At 47.4% G+C, this 23,739-nt stretch overlaps 1 protein-coding gene across 17 annotated transcripts in view; it reads left to right on the top strand.

Moving 5' to 3' along the window:
- The window catches only part of CADPS (calcium dependent secretion activator), a 220,832-nt gene that overhangs the window by 25,498 nt on the left and 171,595 nt on the right, over window positions 1–23,739 (top strand). For all 17 annotated transcript variants that reach the window (XM_055707676.1, XM_055707675.1, XM_055707678.1 and 14 more), the window contains exons 2-3: window positions 18,241–18,354; window positions 22,868–23,200. In XM_055707676.1, coding sequence (XP_055563651.1) covers window positions 18,241–18,354; window positions 22,868–23,200 — 447 coding nt within the window. The remainder of the gene's footprint in view (window positions 1–18,240; window positions 18,355–22,867; window positions 23,201–23,739) is intronic.

The following is a 23,739-nucleotide window of genomic DNA, read 5'->3' as shown; positions in this document are numbered from 1 at the left end:
CCCAGCTTGTCCAGACCCCCTTGGCACAAGCTTGGGCTCCCCTCCCAGAGCTCAGCATCCATCCCTGCCCAAGGCATACAGACTCGTGTCCTTGATGTGGCCCTGTGAAGGGGACTGCTACTGGCTCTCATGGATTATCATGTGAAATTATTCAAGTTACGAGTACCTTGGGGGCATGAGCTGGTGGGATTTTTCTTCGATTCTCTAACAAATGGTACAGGGAGGCCATGAACGTCTGGTTATTGGCAGCAAAAATAAACCCTGGGCGTGAATGGAACAGGGCAGGTCCCCGGGAAGCACAAGCTGCTGCAGAGGCATTTGCAACAAAAGGGATTTGGATGAGCTGTAGGGGAGCACTCAGTAGTGCTTTGGATTGTGAAGGTGATCTTAACACCATTGCCTCCTATCAAACGAATCAGCAGGAAAAAAGTATTTCTTTGGCTCAGGGCTAGTTAGTTTAATTAAAGGTCTGTTGCTCTTGCCAGTGGTTCAGGCAGAATTTGATGTAGTCAGCTAAGTTTGTTGCTTAAATGATGTGATGTTATGCCTATTTTTCCTCGAGTCTAAATTTCTGTGGCGTAAGTAACAGGATGAAATGATCTGTTGCTGTCTGTGGGGAGCTGATGAGAAACAAGTGGTGGAAGTGGCGGGGAGACACTTCACACTGGCAGGGGATCTGCTGTGAGACGTGATGGTTTTGTTGCAAATTGCAAGGTCCAAGGATGTGCCAGTGACTCGGCCTCGCGTGGCGTGCTCGACAAACAGCTACCGCCTTATTAAACTGTTTTGAAGAAAGTAACCTTGACACATCTAGTTTATCCACTTTCAGAGGACTGTGGTTTGTTTGTGGCTTTCTCTCTAAAGAATAAAAATCTATATTTATATCTTGAGGATGATTTTTTCTCTAGGCTTTTGCATATCCAGAAGCCTCAATGACTTGAAGTGATGGCTGTAATGATGGACTTTTCCTTCCATCTAAACTGCTGGTCCATAATGGGAGATGCAAATTAGTACATTTAGAGTGGGATTTCTTTCTGTAAAGATACAATGACTATATAATTGAGGTCTGCTAAAACGCAATGAAAATAACTGTCTTTCCCTTGTTATAATGATTTTACAAGGCAAAAATAGCACTGGGGTATCTGAAACAGAGGTAGGCACAGCTGAACGCCAGGCTCTTGATGTGGTACTGTGTTTGAGCAAGGATTATTAATATTTTTCAATCAAAATCTCTGTTTCAGAGATCCTGAGCTTCAAGAGGTCTGAAAATCACAGAGGTGGCTGTAGGAAGCAGAAATTTTAGTGAGTAGGTTGCACAACAAGGACTTTACAGGCTATTCCCAAGAAGATGTTTGTGTGCATTTAGCTAGGAAGCAGCAATACTTCCTTTTGGTTGCTTGTTCCAGAGCTGTGCATGTAAAAGTAGACACAGCCCAACACACACCCACACCCCAAACATCAGCTTCTGATTTTAAGCCCCTGTTCTTCCATACCCATAGTTTTCTCATGGGCTGTCTTATGTTTCTCATTATATTACCTTCTGATTCTAAGCCCCTGTTTTTTCCATACCTATACTTTTCTTGTGAACTATCTTATGTTGCCACTGGCGATTGAAATGCAGCCTCTGTTCCCCATCCCAAGGACCTTGGTGGTTGTTTGCAATAGCTGTCCTTGGAGTAGCCACAAGAAATGCTGCGGTGGCCACCTGGTTCCTTTAGGCTTGCTCCCAAGGACTGTAACAGACGCTGGACCGGGGTAGTCTTGTGCCATCGCTGACACCTCGCTAGCCATTTGCACTGTCCTTACTCCCCATCCCAGCTGGGATCCAGCCCTTTTTTGGAGCATGTTGAACATGAGTCCTGGCTGTTTTCTGATGCTCGCAGCCACGATCGTTTGCATGGTGCAGCTGCTGGGACTGACTTAACGCAGTTGTGTACTTATCAAAGGCAATCATTGAGATTGGAGGCTTTTTGGCTTGTCTGCTGCTTCTGTCAGTAGTTCCTATTAACACTAATGGAAATCATGCTCTGGCATCAGCAGCACAACACCCCCTGCGTGGTGCTCTGCTGTCTGACAGCGTGATGCTGCAGGATTTGCAGGAATGGGATTGGGGAGGTAATTCCTTCTGCGTCACATGGAGATTTTACTGCAAGGGGTCTTGCTATCACTCCATTCGTACTGTGCCAGCTTAACGTTCTGTTATTTTCTTTTTTGGGAAGAGCCCGTAAAGCTGAAGAGCATGGTGGGGGTTACTGCCTGTTCTGCAGGCATCAAGAATAAGGGAAGAAAAGTCATACTTTTGAACTCCAGCCTTTGACATGGTGCTTCAGAGGGTTTCTCTGTGGCCTTCTGTAGCTACAGGGAAGCAGAGGGTTTCTCTGTGGCCTCTCTTCAGCAGCAGAGCAGCAGCCCCCAAGCAGGGGAAGCACCCTGCGTTTCCCACCCAAATATCAGCCTGTAGGCAAGAGGATTTGTGCTAACGTGTAGCAGAGAGCTCAGCTACCAGACCTGTTCAGGAGTCTGCTTGGTCTTCCAAACAGGCTGGTGGTTGCCTTGCTTTTACTGACTCATGCTGGGCAGACTGGGTTGCTCAAGATAAGCGTCTTTATTCTGTCATGCTCTTGCTGCATGTGTCTGTCTGCTGTTAGCCTGCAATGTGGCAAAGGCATCTATCTTTCTGTGTTGTGGGGTTTTTTTCCCTTGATGCTATCTTCAGTTTCTTCGCTTCTCTGTTGTGTCTGGATGAATTGGGATTTGTTTTGCTTGCTTAAATCACATTTCTGTGAAAATTGTCTAAGGAATTAATCGCAAAGCTCAACAAAATAGTACATGGTTTGAAAAGAAGTGCTCACAGTGCAGAAGATTAAAGGAAATAAAAAAATCCGTTTTGCCCCCTAAATTTAAAAGGGGCTTAGATGTACCCCAGGAGATAGCATGAGAAAGAGATTTGAAATTGCACAGACACATATCAACCAGGAGGAGTGACTTGTGCCCAGCAGTTCTGCACTTGGGCTTTGAGAGCTTTGCTTGTGACAAAGACTCTGAGTGAGTACGGGGAAAGTCATCTTCTCCAGGACCGGAGCTGCCCCTTTGCCTCCCTATGGAGGTAGAGTTCTCAGGTGACTTCTATTGTTTGCTTCCCTGGCTTTTCTTTCCAAGATTTCTTGTAGGGGAAAATTTGTTGCCGATTTTGTTTGCCACAGCAAGCGTAATCTCCGGCTTTCCAAGCCCACAGCCAGGGCTTCGGCTGGAACCTGGCAGCTTCCTCTGCCTGCATGTGTCAAGCCAAGTACTGAAGCCTGGCTGGGAATGAGTTGGAGGTGAAACCAAGTTTCACACTAGTTTGTCCTTCTCTTGTCAGCGTGGGCAGGATACTTGCCCACTCAAGTAACCATCATGTATGGGTCTCTGAAGTTTGGAAACTGCAGACAAGGAGGGGCTCGGCAGCAAAGTAATACTGGCATCACTGAAAAAAGCCCTGCCAGTGCGAAACCACTGCCGCACCAAGGGGTACGGGCTTGTTCGTGCTGTTTGGCTGGCATTTCCCTTTGGGCATGCCCCAGCCTTGCCCAGCTTTCTGGACAAAACCTGCTGGGTCCCCTCTTTGTGAGGTTTTGAGGCCAGAGGAGCTGCACGAGCTAACGAAGCTGGTGCTGTGGGTTTTGTGCACCCCGAGGGCTCCCTGCTCCCTCCCCACCTCGCAACGCGCCTCCTCCCTCGCCCAGCTGCCAGGGAAGCTTGCTGCCATTATCCCAGAGAGGGGTGCGAAGGCATTTGTCTTCGAGACAGCCGTCAATCAGGGCCGCCTCCTCCCCAGCAGGCTGTGTGGGCCACTTCTGCAATATGTCGCAGGGCCGCGTGCCTAGGGAGAGGCGATCGCTGGCTGTGCCCGTCGCTTAGCACTGGCAGCAAAGCTCCGAGCTTCTCTCATTCAAATATTTTGGGGCATTTTCAGGTAAAAGACCGGATTCCCAGATCCTCGGTTCTGTAGCTTTTATTTAAGCAATATTTAAGATGAGTATTTTTCCTTCCAATTTCCACATGTAGCAGTTATCTCTAATTCTTTGGTGTAGGCTGAGGCTTCTAATGAGAATGTTTGACTTTAAAAAAAAAAAAAAAAAAAAGGCAATCCATACTGTAGGCTGAGGTGAGCTGGATTCACCAGGACTGTGTGTGCCAGGACAGCACAGCGTGGGATCTTCTTTGTGGGATCGGCGAACATGGGGTCCTGTTGTCCAGCTACCACAGAGCTCCAGGAGCTGCCACCTGGACAGTCGTGCCTCCAGGACGTAGCCTGTTCCTTGTGCCTGCTGACAGGAGGAAAACAAGAGTAGTGATTCAATGTATTGTGCTCATTTTGGGACCTTATTTTTGCAGTTCGTGGTTTTGACTCTTACGGTTTCAGTGACCTCTGCCAGGGCTCCTGGGAGCAGAAGTGAAGCTCCAGGATGGAGGATGCTGTAGGCAAATTTTAGGACAGCTGCCTTTTACAAAGAATAATTCTATTTGGTCTTTTCCTCTTTCTGTATGCCCACGTGTTTTCTGCTCCTACAAACGCTCCTCTGAAATTATATGCTTTGAATATGCGGTAGCTGTGTTGCTTTTTGTGGGGGTTTCAACTTGTACTCTGAATGTGCAGACAAACTCGTTACCAGATGTAGTAACAGACAATTCTTCCCTCCTGCCCTTTAGAACCGTGCTCTGCTACCTCAGTGCACAGCCTGCTCTCCTCCCTTCTCCCGGGCTTTTTCAGCCAGTGATAAGGTGGCACAGGAGACATAGGAAGTCTGGATTTTGGTCTTGGACAGCGTATTCTGGGGGGTGTGTTGCAGAGGGTATTTGCTCCATCTCTTACATCCCCTTCTGCTGCAGGACACTGCTCTTGTAGCATCAGCTTGCAGTTCTTATCACCCACATGCACACGATTAGCAGCAAGGAAGGAGCAGAGACAGCTCATCTGATAGGAAGGGGAGAGCAAGGGGCAGTAACCCTCCCAGCAGGAATGCCCAGAGCTCATCTCCCAAAGCCCTGAAAAATGCCCTGCCTGAAGCCGAAAGAAGAACAATTACGCTCTTTTCTGCTTGAGACAGCCTTCAATATACTACACTGCACAGGAATTCTTAGAACAGCTTTCCTAGCTTTAAAGGAGAGAGGTTTTAATATGTAGTCATGTGGGGTTTGAAACTACCTTTGTATAGGGCCGTATACAACTGTTGTGTTGAAAATTGCCAGACTTTAGGTTGTTAATACATAATAGTGGTACCAAACTTGCTTTTTCGGGGTTTGTTAGTTCAAAACGTCCAGTTTTTCTAATATCTCTCACCTTTGTCCAAGAAAGGTGCTACAGGCCATCAAAGGCACAAAAAAAAGGCTTTATTTATGGGCTTTTTTTGGTTCCAGCTTACCAGCACTGTCTCTGTCTCGAGGCTAGGTTGCTGATGGGTGCTGGCGAGACAGACTGGACCAGATCAGATCTGGCTGCATTTGTTCTCTGTGCCAGTGAGCCAGCATGAGGTATTTTTGCAGTTGTGTCCTGCCACTTGGGGCTGGATGGCTGGTTCTGGCTCACAGCAAGCAGCTTTGAGGGGTGTTATTTAGCTGTAATTGAACTTGGCAGGAGGCAAAAGATAACCAGCATGCCAGCTAGAAGCACCGAGGGCAGAGGGATTGTCACTCAGGGAGCTAGGATGTCCCTCTTACCCCTGCCAGATGCCCCCAAGGATGGTTCAAGCACGTGTTGGTCATGGCATGCTTCTTCCACCCTACCAGTGGGTTTTGCTGTGGGGAAGGTCCTGGTGCCAAGCTGTGCGCAGCCTGGACGCCTCACCCTGGAGGACCCTGTCCTTCCAACAGTTCCCCCACATATCTCCCTGTGTCGCAAGGCTCAGACTGATGGCTGCAGACTCCAGAGCCTGTCAGCCACAAATGGCCTTTCTCTTATCTTAAAAACCATTCTCGACCTCCACGCCTAATTTCATGCAAGCAGCTAAGTGTCCTCTTGGCAGATGCCAGCGCGGGACCTGCACACACTGCTCGTGCGCTGCGTGTGCGCTGTAGTGAATGTTATTTCCCTAGCTAGGTTTCATTTGTATTTACAGCCCAAAGCCGAGAGAAGGCCACTGCTTCCTCCAGCCTCCCCTGCCAAGCAAACATGCTCCAAGCCTGGAAATCTGAGCACTTGCTTGACCTAAACTAGCCTCGGGGATGTGAGTCCATGGGGCTCTCACCCCATCTCTGTTGCACCTCAGATAATTTGCAAGATTTGCCCCTTTCAGTTTCAGCCTCCTGACATAAACCGGGTCCAAAGACTAGGGCTGTGGGGAAAAAAAAAAAAATGGATAATTTTAACAGTGCCTTTCCTTAAATAATAATAGATTACCCCAGTGGAACAATGTTATTGGAAATAATCTTCCCTAATATCTTTGAAGGAGTAGTCAGTCATTCTCAGCTATTTCAGCTACGTACCAGCCACCATACAAAGGTATATTCCTATGTTCTCTGCCTGACAGTGGGGATGGAAAGTTGAAATACTCTGTTTTCCTGCAGTAGTTTGCTGCCTCAGAGCGAACTACCTTTTACCAAACTTTTTCTTCCAGCTCCAAACAACATGCCCTTGTAAAATCTGAGATTACTCATTTTAGCAGGAAATGTGAGGAGGAGGTGCACTACAGATTCACACCTTTTCTCTCTTGTTTTTCCATCTAGAAACAAGTTCTGTTCTGGCTTGACTGATTGATTGAACCTTTTTCAAGTGCTGTCTGAAGGAGACAGCTTATCTTTTACTGGATTAGAGATGTTCTTGGCTCTTAAATAGATTTTTTTTTTTTTTTTTTTTAAATCTGGGATGTTTTCTTTCTTTTTGTTTGTTTCCTGGAAATCATAGCACATGCACAGAATAAGGGAAAATTTCAAGCACAAGTACTTAGCCAGAGCCCATGGGTGTAATAAGTCAGGTCTCTATATGGGCTGCTTTGAAAATGTGCTTTGTTTGGGGGGAAAAAAACATTGCACAGACCTGCATCTGCTTCCCCTTCTGCTCCACCAGCCCAGTTTCAAGTTGGTTTAGACAGCAATCCTCTTTCTGTGGGGGTTGGTAGTGTCCCCAGCTCTCGGTGAGGGGTGGTGGGTGCACACGGAGCATCCGTGGCAGGGCTCACTGTTTCAGCCTCATCTGTTTGGAAGCTTCTCTCCATTTCTTGCTACCTTGTTCAGACCCATCAAAGATATTCCATCGCCTGCTGACTTTGCCAGGCTGAAAGCGACACTTTCACAGAGGCTGGGACGCACCAGGAGTCCTTGAGTCTCCATTCATTTCTCTGGCGCTTCTGTTCAGTAAGAACTGTTTTTAAAATAGCTTGTGACATGGAGGAGAGTTAGAGTTTAATGATGAAAATGGTACAAAAATAACTCCAGTGATCATGGATGTACTTTTTTTTAAAAAAAAAAAGACTGGTTTTTTTGTTTGGAGATCTGAAGTGTCGGTAGGAGATCTTTAGCTCTGGTTGTTTAATGTTTTCAAGTCAGCATGAGCCACTGTATACATTAACCAAGAAGGACGATTAGCTTCTGCAGTATGTAAGGTCTGCCTGAAGTGGGAACATAGAGATTAAAATAGCTCAAATAGTGACTTAGAAGTACCTCTTTAAAAGTATCTTGCTTTTCTTCTTGGATAGCCCACCATCCTAGTCTGTGAGAGGCTCTCAGTCTTTTTGTGCATGTAAGCCACTTCTGGAGAGAAGTGAAGTGCTGTTATTCCCTTTCACAAATAGGAGATGCAGCACAGAAGGAGCAGACAACTGGGCTGTTGGAGAGCAAGGACTTGCCTGGGTCCTGGGTCCCACCAGCACAGACCAGCTTGTGTTCCCACCCCACACCTCACCCGCTTTTCGGGTTCAGTTTATGGATATTTAGCTGTCCTCAGCTAAATCAGTTTGGATCCCTCAGTTTGGGATCTCCAAACCCAGGCTATACCAAGCCTTGTCTAGCCTCTAAAGTAGTCCAAGAACAGAGACGCTTGGGTAATATCAGCAGCGATGAGGGTTACTGATCTTCAGAGCACTGTACTGTCCAAGTAACACTGACCACCGGGGTGGTGGGAAGAGGTTCTCCACTGTTAGTTGCTCCTCAGGAGGGGCTGGCAGGGTGTCACTGGATGAAGAGGCTCTGGCCACATTAATCAGCTGAGTAAAACCATTCACCTCTAACCAGTTCTTTCCTTTAGGCACCAGGGCACCATTTGCAAATGTACCTTTGCAGCACTTTTAGAAGATTTTTCACAAAACTCTATTCTTAAATATATACAGTGTTAGCTATCTATTGCTGATAATTGAACTGAGAGATTTTATATGCCTGGCTCAGCGATAGAGCAGGAGGCTCAGGGCTTTGTGGCCAGTGGACAATAGATGTGCAGCACCCATACCGCAAACTGATTTTTTTTACTCGTCAGGTTGTGAGACATCTAAGTCCTGGAAGTTGTCCTCAAAATATTCTGAAATATAAATTCTAGTAGGTTCATAGCCCAACCTATCCCTGACTCTTCCAAGTAACACAGCATGGGGGGACTCATGGGAGATGACCTGTGATGTTCTCCAGCTCCACACCATGCCCTTCCACCGTGCCCTGTGGTCTTGAGACATGAAAATACACGAGGTAGTCATCTCCGAAGCTGCATCACGTCAACATTCACAAGCTTCAAGAGACTATGTGGTGCTTTCCACCTAAAAGAAAAAGAAGGGGTGAAAATGTTACTTTCCAAGACTTGCCTGTAAGGCTCAAGAGGAGAAGGAAGATCTTCCCTTAATCCTTTTTCCTGGGCTAAGTATTTTTGGAGGTCTCAGAGCAGCAATGGACTGTACCTACTGCATGTACTGCACTGTTGGAGTAAAAGGGTAGGCCAAGCTGTTTCTGTTGCATTTGCTCCTGCGGCAGTCAGGGCAAGCATGCCTTGACCTGCACCTCTGACCAAGGTCCTTGCTGGCAGGATTTTCCAGGGGAGGCTGTGTAAGTGGTTGTGTTAGTGGCCCTTGAGACTTGGGGTTAACCAGAGGGAGACTGGGAGGGAGCAAATAAGGTGTTTGGGCCGGGGAGAGAGGAGGAGGAGGAGAGAAGCCAGCTGCAGAGCCCAGCCTGGAGGGCACCTCAGGGAAATAAAGGGATTTGTCTTCTGCCTTTGGGGCATCTGGTGTTGGGGTGCTTTGCATGTCAAATTGCCCATCCTAGACAGCCTCCATTCTGTTTGCCTCCTGGTTTTATTTGCTAGCTGTATTTCTGTTAGTATTTTTATAAGGTTTTTTTCTGTTTTATTAACAGAGCAGCTATGTTTACCACAGGCAGGATGACGCTGGGCTTTCTGCTGAAAGCTGCCACATCATGATGATGTGTTTTACCCAGCAGAGCTCACCAGGCGAGACTCCTGTCACAGCACGAGTCACCAGGGAGGTTTCTTAGAGTAGCAGTCGCCCTTCAGCCCATGCTCAGTCACTGGCCTAGTATTTCATCATTGCTATTTCTTGCTTGTATTTTGTGCTGGTTTCTCCATTCTTCTGAGATCAAAGTCATATTTTTATTAATCAGTAAAAAAATAAGGGCACGTATCTGTTTGATCATACACAGAAAAATACCCAGCAGGGCTAGCTTAGTCTGTTAGATCTATTGCAAACTCACTCTGCTAATGGCTTGCTTAGGTAAAATAAGATCAAAGTTGGGAGAAGTTCCAAATTTTCTGTGCTCTTGTCAGGTGGCTCCATCTTGGGGTTATTGACTTGCACACCAGCTGCAGAGGAGGGACCAGCCAGAAGAGAGATGGCAGGAGAAGGAAACTTGCAGACAAAAGTAGAAGTTCCTGATGGTGTCAGAGCTGCTTTTTCTAATAAGTGTGGTTGATCTTAATGGAAAATGGAACCCTTTTCAGGGGAGAGATGCAGGGTTATCATGTGAGCACTGGATGGACACAACTAGTACAAACAGATGTAGCAAGTGATGCTGGCGGTGGCAAGGCATCTTTTGATGTGTCTACATATAGGCTTGCCCTGTGGTGGCAGCTTGCAGAAGGAAGGTGTAGCTTAGAAAGAACTAAGGAGAAAGTCATCATGGCAAAGGTCCAGTCCCAAATCCTGGCTTTGCTTTCCTTTTTTAGCATTGTGCATCATGGTGTAGGAGCAGCCTTAATAACGTTTTAGGTCTTTCACATATGCCAAAGAAGTGTGCCTAGCTGGCAGAGTGAATCACAGGAAAAGAATGCACTCAGGGTCTGAGAGGACAAAAAAGAGCATCCATGTGTTTCAAAGAGAGCGACTCGGAGCCCGTGCTTTGTCTCTTCTGATAAACCTGCTACTGGAGCTAGTCTGGTAGTGGAAAGGAGAGATTGCTCTGCTTGATCTAGAGGCTCTGTGCCTGCAACTGGCCTAACCAAAGGGATTTATGTTTTACCTTACCATTACTTATCCAGCAATACTTGAGCCTTTTTAAAGAAAAAGTGTTCCAGCAAGTGCCAAAATCATTCAGCACTCGCTGCTGGTGCTGCAGAGCTGCTGGAGTTTGCTTGCAATAACAGAGGTAGCGAGAGGTCCTGGCAAGGGTTGGAGCTGATGCTGTGGTAGGGCGCTGGGCAGTAGCTCTGCGGCTGGGCAGCGGAGGGGCCTGCCTTCCTTTGCAGGCAGCTCTCTTGGGTTTTCTCACCCCTTTGGTCACGTTGCTGAAGCAGACATTTACCATTGGGTCAGGAAATACTATTTATGTATTGTCGGGCTGCTGGAGTGAGAGGGTGGTGTAGTCTGAGCTGTATATCAGTGCTGGGCTGATGTGTAAGGACCCGGGGGCTCCTTGCGTTGCTTGTGCCTGAACGCCGCCTGATTTCTGAGTGTGGGGCAGGTGGGTATGTAGGAGTGTTGCTCTTTGGAGGGTCCCCATCACTGTGACCCATCCCCAACATCACAGGTGGGCTGAGCAGGCAGGGCATGAGCTGCTGCAGGCAGACGGGGTTGTGCATGCCCTTTACTGCCCTGTGTGTGCAAACCCAGGCATGGTGATGGCACAGTTTTCTCTGCAGCAAATCAACTGGGCATCCTTTTTGAGAGAGGAGGAGGTGGTACCAGGGTTGGTGGCTGGGGACGTGACTGGTGTTTTTCTTGTTTGCTGGATGCAAAGGATGAGTGTGGCTGGAGAGAGAGTGGGCAGTGTGGATGCACCAGGGCCTGTAAATCAGGGACGGAGCAGGGAGGCAAAAAATCAAGTCCATATGAAGAGGGAATTGTACAGACAGCGGTAGATCAGTGGGTGTGGGCACAATGATCCACGTATGGTCAGACTGTAAGGGAAAAGGATGTGCTAGCTTGGTATCCCTGTAGAGATGTATTGTGGCTATCAGAAACCAAAGCACAAGGAGCTCTTCTGGTAACAAATATCAAACTTCTCTGAAACAACTGTAAAATGCACTGTTAAGCAGCTGGGAAAAGTTCCCTGAGACTGGCAGTGAATACTGGTCACAGTAAAAAGCCAGTGATGTTCAGCCATTTGCAAAGCAGCCGCGTCTGCCCAGGAGAGTTTGCAATTAAACCCCCAAATTTGGGGATGTGAGTCCTCCCCGCGCTGGGGGGAGGGCAGCATCGGTGCAGGGAGAACCTGATGCATTTTCCCAGTGCAAAATAGCCTGGCTGGTTGTTTGGGTTTTTTTTATAGTCTCATGCCCGCTGCTGGAGCCTCTGGCCTCTCCCCCATGGCCAGTTCTCAGCTGCTCTGCGCCTCCCCCCGCACCCCCCCCCCCCCCCCCCCCCCTCCCCTTTCCCTCCTTCCACGTTGATTATATTGTGGCTGGTTTTCTGACTGTGGAAGCAGTGATGATGAGGGATGCTCGTTTGGTTGGTTTAGCTTTTTCCTAAATCACCTGATGCTAAGGAGTAATAAAATATTTATTGGATGTTACACAACCAAACCCAGAACACTGCTGTGAGCAGTTAAATATTCCTTTTTGCAGTGGTAGCTGCACAGCAAGTGCGCTAAGGAGGAAAAGCTCTGTGCTGCTCTTGGTCTGTGCTGTAAGCTGGTCTCCCTAGGCAGAGGTGCTTCCCCTGGGAATTACCTGCGGTCCTCAGCTGAACCGATGAATCCCTTGGACACACAAGTGTTACTGATGGGCTGAGCCATCAAGGACCAGCGTGCAGCACCTGCGCATCCTCACATCGTGGCTGAAGGGCAGACCCTTCCAGTGGGATATGCTGGGTGCAAGGGCACCGTGAGGCATCGGTGCACCCAAACACCCAGTCCTCGATCAGAGGTGTTCAAGCATGGCAGTAAAGGGGGTCACCTCTTATAACAGAGGTGCCTTTTGCTTGAAAACCTCCTCCTACAGCATTCAAATCTGGCTGCTCTTCCAGCAGCTGTCACATTGATGGATGTGGCTTGATTAGCTGGTTTGAGTACACGTACAGCTGTGGATGGTTTATTCTGTAGCCTGTCACTGACAGTGGTGAGCCCTAAAACATTTAGCAATTTACAGCCTAGGATAGCCTCTCCTTGCAAATCTTCTGTTGGATATGGTACCGTCATAGAATAAGGTAGATTGCAAGGGACTTCTGGAGGTCTCTGACCCTGTTTCCCTGCTCAAAGCAGAGCTCCCTCCCACACCAGATCATGTTCATGCAAATGAGGTTGTGAAAATTTGCAAGGCCCCTGTCTCTGCTGGACCACCCTCACCACAACTTTACACAGGAATTCTTATCAATTCTTGTGAAAATTTCCTTTCTACTGGCTCTCGGGGCATGTCATCTGTGGCTCTCAGACAGCTGGGGGAGGGTCTGGAGAACAAGTCTGATGAGGAGCGGCTGCGGGAACTGGGGGTGTTGAGCCTGGAGAAAAGGAGGATCGGGGGGACCTTATCACTCTCTACAATTACCTGAAAGGAGGGTGTAGTGAGGTGGGGGTCAGTCTCTTCTCTTAGATAACTAGTGACAGATCAAGAGGGAACAGCCTCAAGTTGCACCAGGGGAGGTTTAAGTTGGATAACAGGAAAAATGTCTTCACTGAAACAGTGGTGAAGCACTGGAACAGGCTGCCCAGGGAGGTGGTGGAACCACCATCCCTAGGGGTGTTTAAAAAACACATAGATGTGGTGCTTTGGGACATGGGTTAGTGGTGGGCTTGGCAGTGCTGGGTTAAGGGTTGGGCTTGATGATCTCCAAGGTCTTTTCCAGCCTGAATGATTCTATGATTCTGTTTAATACTGTTGGTGTGCATCATACAAAACTTGGAAAGACAACTGTCCTGTGAGTGCAAGTCATCTTGTTTTCTTCACACATGCAGATTTGAAAGTGAAAGTCTGCAGAAATTGTTGTAATTCTTTGAAGTTCAAAGCACGTAAATCTGAGACTCTGCTTTAAGCCCATCGGCGATGCAGTGTGCCGTACAAAACCCAAACCCAACCAGCATTGCATGACTGTGCAGTGCAGGCCTTAAGGAGCGAGTGTGCCCGTACTTATTCTTGCCTGCTCAGACACAGAAAAGCATTTTGGGGAGAGGATGGATCAGTGAGGCACACTGTGTTGTGTAACTTTTTTCAGGGAACTTTAATGTGGCAAACTGTTCCTCTTTGCCATGCTTGTGCTCCCTGATGTAGGCGAAGGGGACTGGAGACAGTGTGCAGAGATGGTGCTAGATGCTTGCTGGCTGGAACAGCTCTGGAGAAGGTGCTGTGGCTCTGTGTGTTCACGTTTGTGTTTGGCTCTGAGTCAGAATATGTGTTTGTCTCAAGGAGGCTGGTGCACTGTTTGCCGAGATCTGCATCAAGCAAATGCAAGATATTGCCTCTGCTCTGCTGGTGACCATGGTGGGGACATGGCACGTGCCAGAAATTATTCCATCCTGTTTCTGAGGTCACTAAGTTGTGCTGGGTCTGCAGTTTTTTCTAGACCAGGAAGGTAGGAAGCGTTTGGATGGCTCAATCTAGTCACTGCTAAGCTCATCCCTATAATTTAGTCCATTATGGAGAAGACCTCTGCTAACCTTCTTATCAAAAGCCATTCAATTCACTAGGGATGCCAGGCCAAAGCTCCATAGGTACCCTGCCTGATACCTGTGCCAGGAGTTCATCATCACTGACTTAATTACATTTTTAATATGCATGTGTATATCTGGCAACTTAAGTACTCACATGCTTTAGATAAAAGCTGTGAAACACTCTGCTGCATAAACACACCACAGCATTAACTTAGGAGAGTTCGCTGGGGTCCAGAGTTGCTGTAGGCAAGCAGGGTGTGCTGCAATCTCTGTCGAACGCAGAAACGACTGTTATTTCTTTAACACCTGCCACACGCTGAAAGCAGTTGCGGGGAAAAACAGTGATGGTTGGAAAAGTGAGGGAAGGTGAAAAGAATAAACCTCTTCTGCCCCCCGCAGTACTCCCGTTACTCCCAGCCCTCTGCTTCTCTGCTGTGAGACAGGATCTGGATTTGTATTTGCACCAGAGGCAGCGAGACTCTGCCCCCCACCTCAACACCCGCTGGGCTTGCAACCCACCAGGGTCTCACCTCCTGCCATAGCTGGTGGAAAGACTGTGGTACTGTATTGATGTGCTTACAAGGGGAAGTAAGTCTGTTGTTTTCTGCTAGTTGTAAGCACGCTGTGGAAGGTAACTGAGAAGTGGTTTGTATTGGCCTGTTCGTGACCTTACTGGATCTGCAAAAGCTGTTGGCTTGCTTTAAGGTGATCAGAGGGCTGGAGAACCTCTCCCACAAAGACAGGCTGAGGGGTTGGGGTCGTTCAGCCTGGAGAAGAGAAGGCTCTGGGCAGACCTTAGAGCAGCCGTCCAGTACCTGACAAGGAAGCTGGAGAGGGGCTTTTTACAAGGGCAGGCAGCGATAGGACAAGGGGTGATGGCTTTAAACTGAAAGAGGATTTAGATTAGATATTAGGAAGAAGTTCTTCCCTGTGAGGGCGGCGAGGCGCTGGCACAGGCTGCCCAGAGCAGCTGTGGGTGCCCCATCCCTGGCAGTGCCCAAGGCCAGGCTGGACGGGGCTGGGAGCAGCCTGGGCTGGTGGAAGGTGTCCCTGCCCGTGGCAGGGGGATGGAACTAGGTGATCTTGAAAGTCCCTTCCAACCCAAACCATTCTATGATTTTATTGTATATATGGGGTTTTAGCTGATCACTGGTACCCCTAATAAGGAAAGATAAAGTAACACCTCTGAGCCTGTGGATGGATCGGTGGCATTGCTTGGCCCTGCTTAAAGGCTTTGGTGTGTGGCGTTGGGGCTGAAGCTGTTCCCCTGCCCTGGCCCAGCCTCTGTCGGGGAGGTGCTGGCTCCTGGCAGCCCGAGAGGCATTTGTGGGTTTTGGCAGCAATGCCCTGGGTGCCTGATGGGGAGGGGAAGGGGTGTGAAATGGGTGGTGGAGCATGTTAGGCAGGTTTTGTTGACCTGCAGGTCTGGTCCCCTCTGCTCCCTTGCTGCTGCTGACTTTCTGCACCAGGATTCTGCTGCTGTGCTGCAGAAGCTAAATTTAATATGAAAGCAGTTTAATTTTGGCTCAGGTTGACAGTGTCTTTAACAGTGGCACGGACAGAGATCGATACACCAGTGCTGTTTCACGGTCTGGTGGGGATGGAAGACCCGGTGTCCCGTTAGCCAAGGACTGGGCCATGCTGCAGCCTGGTGTGATCAGGGAGGATCTCCTTTTCCCTGGACAGGGAAAATACTTGTATAGAGCTTGGAGGACGAGGAGGAGGAAACTGGCACTTCAGTAGAGGCAAATCCGATGATTCATTTCCACAGCCCCCAGGAGCTCACGTGTGAGCTGCATATTGGGATTTTCTAGGAATTTCAAGAAGCATCATTCATTTTGAAGGTAGCCCATTCAATATTGAGGAAGAAGCATAAAATATTGCTGCTAGGTAGCATTACAGGAATTGAACAAGGAAGGACTTCTGGAGGTTGTCCTAAGAAATAACTTGGAAAAAGAAATTATAAAAATGCCATGCACATGGCTTTTCATTTGGGATTTTAGCATCTTGGCTCAGAGTATCTGCGCTCTTAATAGGTATTTCCTTGTGCCTCAACACCCTGATTCCAATGTTACCGGTACTTTTCTTGTTTCTTTTCTGGGTTTCTTACGACCTCTATCACCCTATCATTCCTGCCTGACATTCACAACGGTTGCTAATACAAAATCATCAATGCATTTAATTAACATCTTGCTTTTCTTTTCTTCCAGATAATTAAATGCTTAATAAAAACAGACCTAGTGCCTTCCCACAGGTGTCTCCCACTTGATCACTACATTGTCTCTGGCTCCTCTTATCGCTGACCCAGTTTTCTTTTCAGTTCTGTCAGGAGCTTCCATCAGCTCAGATAGGTTTGGAGCCTGCTTTATGTTTGCTGCTGTGCATATTGCCCAAGGGCTTGTGATGTCTAGGGTGCTACTGGCAAACACCACAAAGGGTTTTAGATGCCTGGCATGGCAGATGGACTCTTAGAGCCAAAACCTAGATCCTGCCAGCCTTAAAGGCAGGAGCTTTTGGCAGTACTCTTCCACGGCGGTCATTGTAGATGGTGCCCAAAGCTGAGGTGGGTCAGGTTAGAGGGATGGTCCTTGGTACGGCCCTGTGATGCTGAGCCTTGCTGCATGCGTCAGACCCTGTGAAGTCTGGGCTGCTGTTTTCGAGGTGAGAACAACTTGTCTTTCCAGCATCCACAGGGGTGGTGAAAGCTCTTCCATGTTTTCCGAAGCAGAGCATACTGAAACTTGCTTTATGTCACTTTGGTGAACACCTCTCCATAAGCACCAGGATAAACTATTCCCAGATTATCATATCAAATTGCCATTGCTCACTAACCCTTCTCAGTGTGATGTTGTAGAATTAATTACCAGTATTCATGATGTTCGTTACTGTAGTCCCTAAACACCCTGCATGGTGCATCATTCCAGATCTAGCGATATTTATCGTTACATTTTCCAATTGGTCCCTCTCCTGTTTTTTATCACTATCTGTGTTTACTAGGCTTCATTATACTCTAGTTGTTTGTATCGCTATAGTTTTTGGTACTTTATTCAAAGCCATTTAGACACTTAGAGACATTAATTTTATTTTTCTCTTCCATTCTAATGGGCAGGTTTCTTCTGCTGACACACAAGTGAGAAAAAAATCAGTCTTCTCTAGACCTTTTGGTTATTATTAAATAGTCAGCCTAATCCGTACCTGCTCTTTTTTCCCTTTAAATCTGTGGTTGTTGTATATACATCTTTTTTGCTTTCTTTTGTCTAAATTAATTCTTATCCTCAAACCCTGAAGTAGTCCTGTGATAAGGACTGTGATAGGCACAACTACATTTAAATCCCTGCAGCCCTTCAGCATGAGTGTTCCCTGCCTCTTAAGATGTTATGCTGGCATTGCTGGTTCGTGACTTATGTGCCCGCTGTGACTTTGTCTGCGCTGCAAGCTGAAAAGGTGGGGGGGTTTAGCTATATCTGTTCTCAAACTGACAGATAAGTTGGCAAAATAATGGCATGTTATCTTACAAGGCTGGAATAAACCCTTGTAAACTTTCTATTGATGTCATTGTTCCAAAATTAGAACAGTCTTGTGAGTTTTACCAGCTGTACGCTAGACAGAAACTTTTGAGCAGCAAAGAGACAGCAGAGAGAGTCCTTGCAATGATAAGGAGAACAGGTTTGCCCTGATACAATTTCTTCAGCATTAAATGGCATTAAATTCTTTCACCACTGGTCCTGACCGGTGTTTTATATGTGACAAGCCAAAAGAAATGAGCAAGGGGAAAAAAACAAAAACAAATGAGGTAAGACCGAGACCCTAGAGTGCTGATGAAAGCCAGCTCGTAAGGCTTCCTGTTCAGTGATGAAACCTCGTCTTGGGAAGGGGAGGAGAGGCTGAACGGGAAAACGATTGCACTAGAACAGTCTCTTCCCAGCATGCACACAGCAGCTTCCATTTGACTTGGGTATACCTGAAGTGGTAAAAGTCTTGTGGTGGTGTGTAGTGGCAAAGCTGTTTAGAAATTATGTTCAGGGTGACTTTAGGTGCTTCTGACTCTCGAATGAACTTCCCAGGGTGAAGAGTGCGTGTGTGCATACCCACGCGTGGCTGACTCCTCGTCTGTTGCTGCTGTCCCCAAAGGAGAGCAGAAGTGCACATCATAAACACCCCAATAAGATAGCACAGAAGAATTAGTGGGTTTTTTTTTCCTCATACGTAAACCTTTTTTAACCAATTTTCTCCTTTTGGCATGTTTTGCAGATAAGTAAGCAGCAACTCCAGACAATCAAAGATCGTTTCCAGGCCTTTCTCAATGGAGAAACCCAGATTGTGGCAGATGAAGCATTTATAAACGCTGTCCAGAGCTACTACGAGGTAAGGAGAGACAATATAATATTCATATGAATCTCTGTTCTCACTCTTACAGATGGGGTCAAATTCTGAGCTAATGAATTGTCCTTTATCAAACAGCACTTCGCCTTTATCAAAGGGAAGTGCAAGGCTTCTTCCATCTGATGTCTGGTACATCACAAGGTTTGTGAGGTTCAGGGTCTGAACATGCAACCATGGCAACCCCTACACCATGGTGTATCCTATAGCTTGATTACAGGGAAGATCACCCTTCCTTTAAGCTGGAGAATATCTTCCTGATACTTTCAAACAGTGTGCTTTAAACCAGAGGAGATGACACAATATAAACGAAATGTTGCATGCTCCCTATGAAAAATACCAAGACAAAACCGGGCAGCACATTCAGCTCCTGCTGAAGCTTTTGCATTGTGTCTAAATGACTTTGGGATTTTCAGCAGCGGTCTTGTCTTTTCTGTTTGGTATGACAAGTGCTGTAAAGCAAAGGGGGATGGAGGAGGATGTACATCTACAAAACTAGATGATACCAAGGAACGTGAAGCATTGTTCACAATTGTGCAAAAGAATAATTATGCATGTCTGTCTTTTTGCACCTCTTTTTATGCAGCCCTTAATGCTGCCTTTCATAGCTTTTCTCAGAAGGAAAGGGCTTCTGTTTTTGAAGGAAATCAATGCTTGTGATTTGTATGAGCAGTGTTGCTTACTTTTTTGCTAGCCTTTGTGCAAACCATTTCTCTTTCTCCCTAGAGCTATTCTGTCATAAAAGGTGAAGATTTTGAATTGCCTACATAAAATACTTCTCTAGAAGTGGAATCTAAGAGGGGACCAAAATCAGATACTAAAACTGAAGAGAATTTTAACTCTATAAAAAATGACAGCAGCTGCTTCTGTGTAAGGAAAGTACAAATTATCTCTGGATTAATTCTATTAAACCAGCCTAGTAGTTACTGCTCCATCATTCTCTGTACAGGAAGGAAGCTGAGAGTAATTTACATCTCTTATCAGAAAAGAAATTGCTAAGGGATCATCAGTTTATCACAGCTTCACCGAACAGATGCTCTTGGAGAAAGTTTTCAAGATGGTGTGAGCTGTGTTTTAGAATGTAAGAGCAGTGTAATCTGCTCAGCTAAGACTATTGGTCAGGAAGAGGAAGCTGCTTAAAAACAGGCACAATACATCCCTGTTTCAGTGATGGGTCTGGCTGAAAATGTGTCCTGACCAGCTCCAGAAGTCCTGTGCTGTATAATTATCCCAAGTGATCAAACTTACAGAGAGCAGTTGATCAGCACTACATGTCTGCAAAACCTGTTTTCAGTACAGCTGGACACCGCACTGGCTCTGTCCTACTTAAAACAGGCCACAAAAAGCATTATGTATTGCTCTGTCCTTTAGTGCATTTTTAACTGCTGGTCTCCTTTAATTGATAGCCAGGTACTTTCAGCTTCTGTGCAGCTGTAGCACGGCTGCCTGTCTCTTCCTCGGCACCATCTGCAGCAGCACAAGGCAAAGCCTCGCTGCACAGAGCCGCTGCCCTCCCTCAGTGCCTGAGCAGCGTTCCCTGCTGATGGTGTTCTCCTTCCTTCCCTCCCTGCAGAGGGCTGCCCACCCTTGGTCGAGCCATGGTGCAATCACAGCAGATGCTGCTTATCTTGGCTCCTGCAAATCTCAGGGTTTTGTGCAATCAGCTGTCCCTTGGATGGACACTGTCTAGAAATTGGCATTTGGGTACTGACTTACAAAGCTGCATGATGGCTTGGAAAATACTAAAACTTGGGGTTTTGCTCAGCTGAAGCTGGCTGTCTCTGTGCAGGATGTGGCTGGTGTTTCTAAGGGGTCCACTTATTAACAGTGAGGAATAGGTTCATTACCTAGGGAATTTTTTTTTATTATGTTTGGTTGTGTTTTTTTTTTTCCGGAGAAAGAAGGAGGTAAAGGTGACATTGTAGGTCAAGAATGTATTTGCTGTTGCCCTGAATGTGTTTGCGTGGTCGCATTCTGCTGTCAAGGGTAAGTATGTGGTTGTCAGTCTAAGACTAGTTCACCGGCTGCTATTAAATTAAAAGATTGAGTGATCTGAGCAGTTACTGCTGCTGGTCTGCAAAACACTGCTGTGCCTGCAGGAATGCTGCAGACCCATGTGTGTGAGGCAGGCCCAGCACACTCTGACAGCAAAGAGCTTTTCTCGTGTCCTTTTACTTCTAACGAGTAAAGCTTTCTCTGTCAAACAGCACTTTATGCAGCAAGTCCTTTCAGTGGGTATTATGGAAATGCTTCATTAGACCCATTTCCACTCTGCTTTGGGCAGACAGAGCTGAGGCCACGCATGACATGGGGGGGTTCATCTGTGAACGTGGCAGGACATGCCTGCCAGCTCACAGAAGTCAGTCCTCTTCTGCATGTGCTGGTGTATGCACCCATGCTGGGGTTTTGCTCTGCCAGTTCTTGACTCCTGGCAGTCCTACTAGGCAATCTTACAGCCAGGCGATTCACCTGGTATTTTCTAAAGAAAGCAGCCCGCTCTGCAGGACAAAACACCTCTTTTATCTTTTTTATCTTCTTATTTCACAGTCTTTTTCTGCTGCTTTGTCTGACAGGCGCTCCCCTGCACCTGCCTCCTCTGCCAGCCGCAGCCTTCCTTTCCTCTGCTGCCTGTTGCTCTGCACCCGGGGAGGATAAATCAGGGCTGAGGGGAGAGGGGGGGTCGGGTCCCTTCACTCACAGTACTGTCACCCCTCTGATGGGAGTGAGGACCACAGATAACAGCCACTGGTGTTGGCAGGTATGGAAAGTCATTAGCGCTGTCGCACAGGGTCAGGCCAAAAGCACCTGGAGCAGATGATTAGAGGGGGAATGTGGGAGCAGAGTGCTGCAGTGGGTCTGTTTGCCATGACCTCCCACCACTTCCAGCAGTCAGTGTGCTGGGGACTTCCTCAGCTCTGTCAGGAACTGGAATTTTGATAGCTCTGGACTATTACTTAAAAGCACCTGCACACAGCTGGGGTGTTATCACTCATATTTAAGCCCTGCAAGGAAACAAAGCGTCTGCTGGTGTCATTTCAGCATGGACTAAAGAGGCTGCTGATGGCATCCTCCCTGTCTCGTCTGCAGGGAGTACTCCCCGGCGTGGTGCTACTGGAAGGAAACAGCCCAGCTCTTCCTCAGCAGCGTTTTTGGGCTGGTCCTGGAGCAAAACCCACTACCACTGCCAACAGATGCCTGTGCCATCGAGCGTCTGGGAACATGGAGTGCCATGTTGCTGAGTGGTGTAAAAAAATATCTACCATGTCCTTAGGTCATCCTCAAGCTCTTGAATTATTGAGGGCTGACAGATATACCCCTGTGCTGGCACAGCTTCTTCCCAGCCTGCTGCATTCATCAGTTCTCAGCATCATTAATAAAACAGCAGTTCTTACTGGGCATTGATTGCTTTCCTGCATTCGGGGCTTGGGAGAGGAGAGCCAACACAATATTCCCTTGTCTGTCTCTCACCCTTCAGCTCTGTGCTGCTCCCGTGACATCTCTTGGTCTGCAGGAGTCTGTTATGTTTTGACCCTTCTGTTGCTCTTGCAGTGAGAAAAGCATCTTCATCAAACGCCTCCTCCCTCCCTCCTGCTGTCAGTGTCCTGCACCTTGCAGGCTGCTCTCCTGCAAAGCCTTCCCAGGCAACCTCAGGCCGTGCTGAACCATCTTGTGCTACTTCACCAACTCCCAGAGGTGGAGCGGGAATGGATTTGGTCTCGTCCACGTGCAGCCATGCCACCTTTTAGTCATCTGAGTTGCCTTGGCTTTTACCCATCAGTTTGCAAAGATTGAGCCATTCATCCTTGTCCTTTCCCGGGGTGTTTTAATGGTGCTCTTGCTGTGCTGGTTGCCCAGGTTGGAAAGACCCGGCTGCAGGAGAAGTGGGGACAATTATTTAGCTGAAAGTTACATTAAACTAATACAATGTCATTCCTGTCATCTTGTGACAGCAGGGCAGTCTGCAAAGATCTCCTGCATTGTAGCAGCTTAATGTAAGCCTGGTCCCTGCACTGGTCAGAAGTCTCCCAGGGGCCTGGGTATCAGGATAAATGCTGTGCAATGCTGTTGTCTCCAGTAGGATGACTGGGCTCCTTCTAACAGGGCAGAACTTGGCTAGGTGAATGTAGTTCTGCCATAACTTCCTTATTAAAACATTTGCTAGAGTAAAATATAATCCTGCTTTCCCAAAGGGCATTTGATTTATGTATCTGGTGAGGTGCGATCACAACATCGCATGAAGTCCTAATTGCATCAAAATGTTCTGTTTTAGCGGACGCAAAGCAGAAGCTTCACCTGATTTCATTACGCTTCCCACAAAGTACAGATGAAACCTCTGTCCTTCTGGTAACGTGGTTGTTGAGTGAGGAGTTGGAAAACGTACTGGCAGCCAGTTAGTGGGCTTCCCAGCAGCGAAACCATGTTTTGTGATAATTGAAGGGGATTTTTATAAATTTATTTTTTTTAACTGACACCATTTGAAGTCACCCTTTTTTTGCAGGTATTCCTGAAAAGCGACCGTGTTGCTAGGATGGTGCAGAGTGGAGGGTGCTCAGCAAATGACTCCCGGGAGGTCTTCAAGAAGCACATTGAGAAAAGAGTGCGCAGCCTGCCAGAAATTGATGGCCTCAGCAAGGAGACAGTCCTGAGCTCTTGGATGGCAAAGTTTGATGCTATTTACCGTGGGGAAGAGGATCCCCGCAAGCAGCAGGCCAGGATGACGGCGAGCGCTGCCTCGGAGCTCATCCTCAGCAAGGAGCAGCTCTACGAGATGTTCCAGAACATTTTGGGGATCAAGAAATTTGAGCATCAGCTTCTATACAACGCATGTCAGGTAATGTCCTTCTCCCAGGCTGGGTGGGAATGGAGGAGGGCTTCTTGGGGAAGGGCTTGCCAGTGAGAAATACTGCTGTTATGAACTAGAAACTTGGGTTTGACCAGACTGTTTGTGAGAGAACTTCCACCAAGCAAGGGGGATTTGATTCATTGTGGGACTTCTGCACTGCCAGTTTTGTTCCGGCTAGCCAAGTGAGCTGCCTTCTGCTCATGCTTTTTTCCTTGTGAAATACCCCATAGGACTGCTGAGATGGGGAAATTTTATTCCTCCAGCTCTCTGCCTGGATGAGCAGGTCTTTGATGGTGCTTAAGTGGGCTGTTTTGCTTGCCTTTCCTGTGTCACATCACCAATCTAAATGACAGAAGTACATTCTGGTAGCCTGCAATAACCTTATTAATAGTTGAAGCTCAGATGCCCCTGGGGTGGATGTCTTACGCAAATGGGCTTATTGAAGTTGTACTGGTTCCTCTTAAGAAGAGGGAGCCTATGATCCTTGCGTGCCCGTGGGGGTTTGGGATGCTCTCTCCTTCCGCCAT

The sequence above is a fragment of the Falco cherrug genome, chromosome 4 (genome assembly GCF_023634085.1).
Source record: "Falco cherrug isolate bFalChe1 chromosome 4, bFalChe1.pri, whole genome shotgun sequence".
NCBI classification, from domain to species: Eukaryota; Metazoa; Chordata; class Aves; order Falconiformes; family Falconidae; genus Falco; species Falco cherrug.
This window is presented reverse-complemented; position numbering and strand designations above follow the sequence as displayed.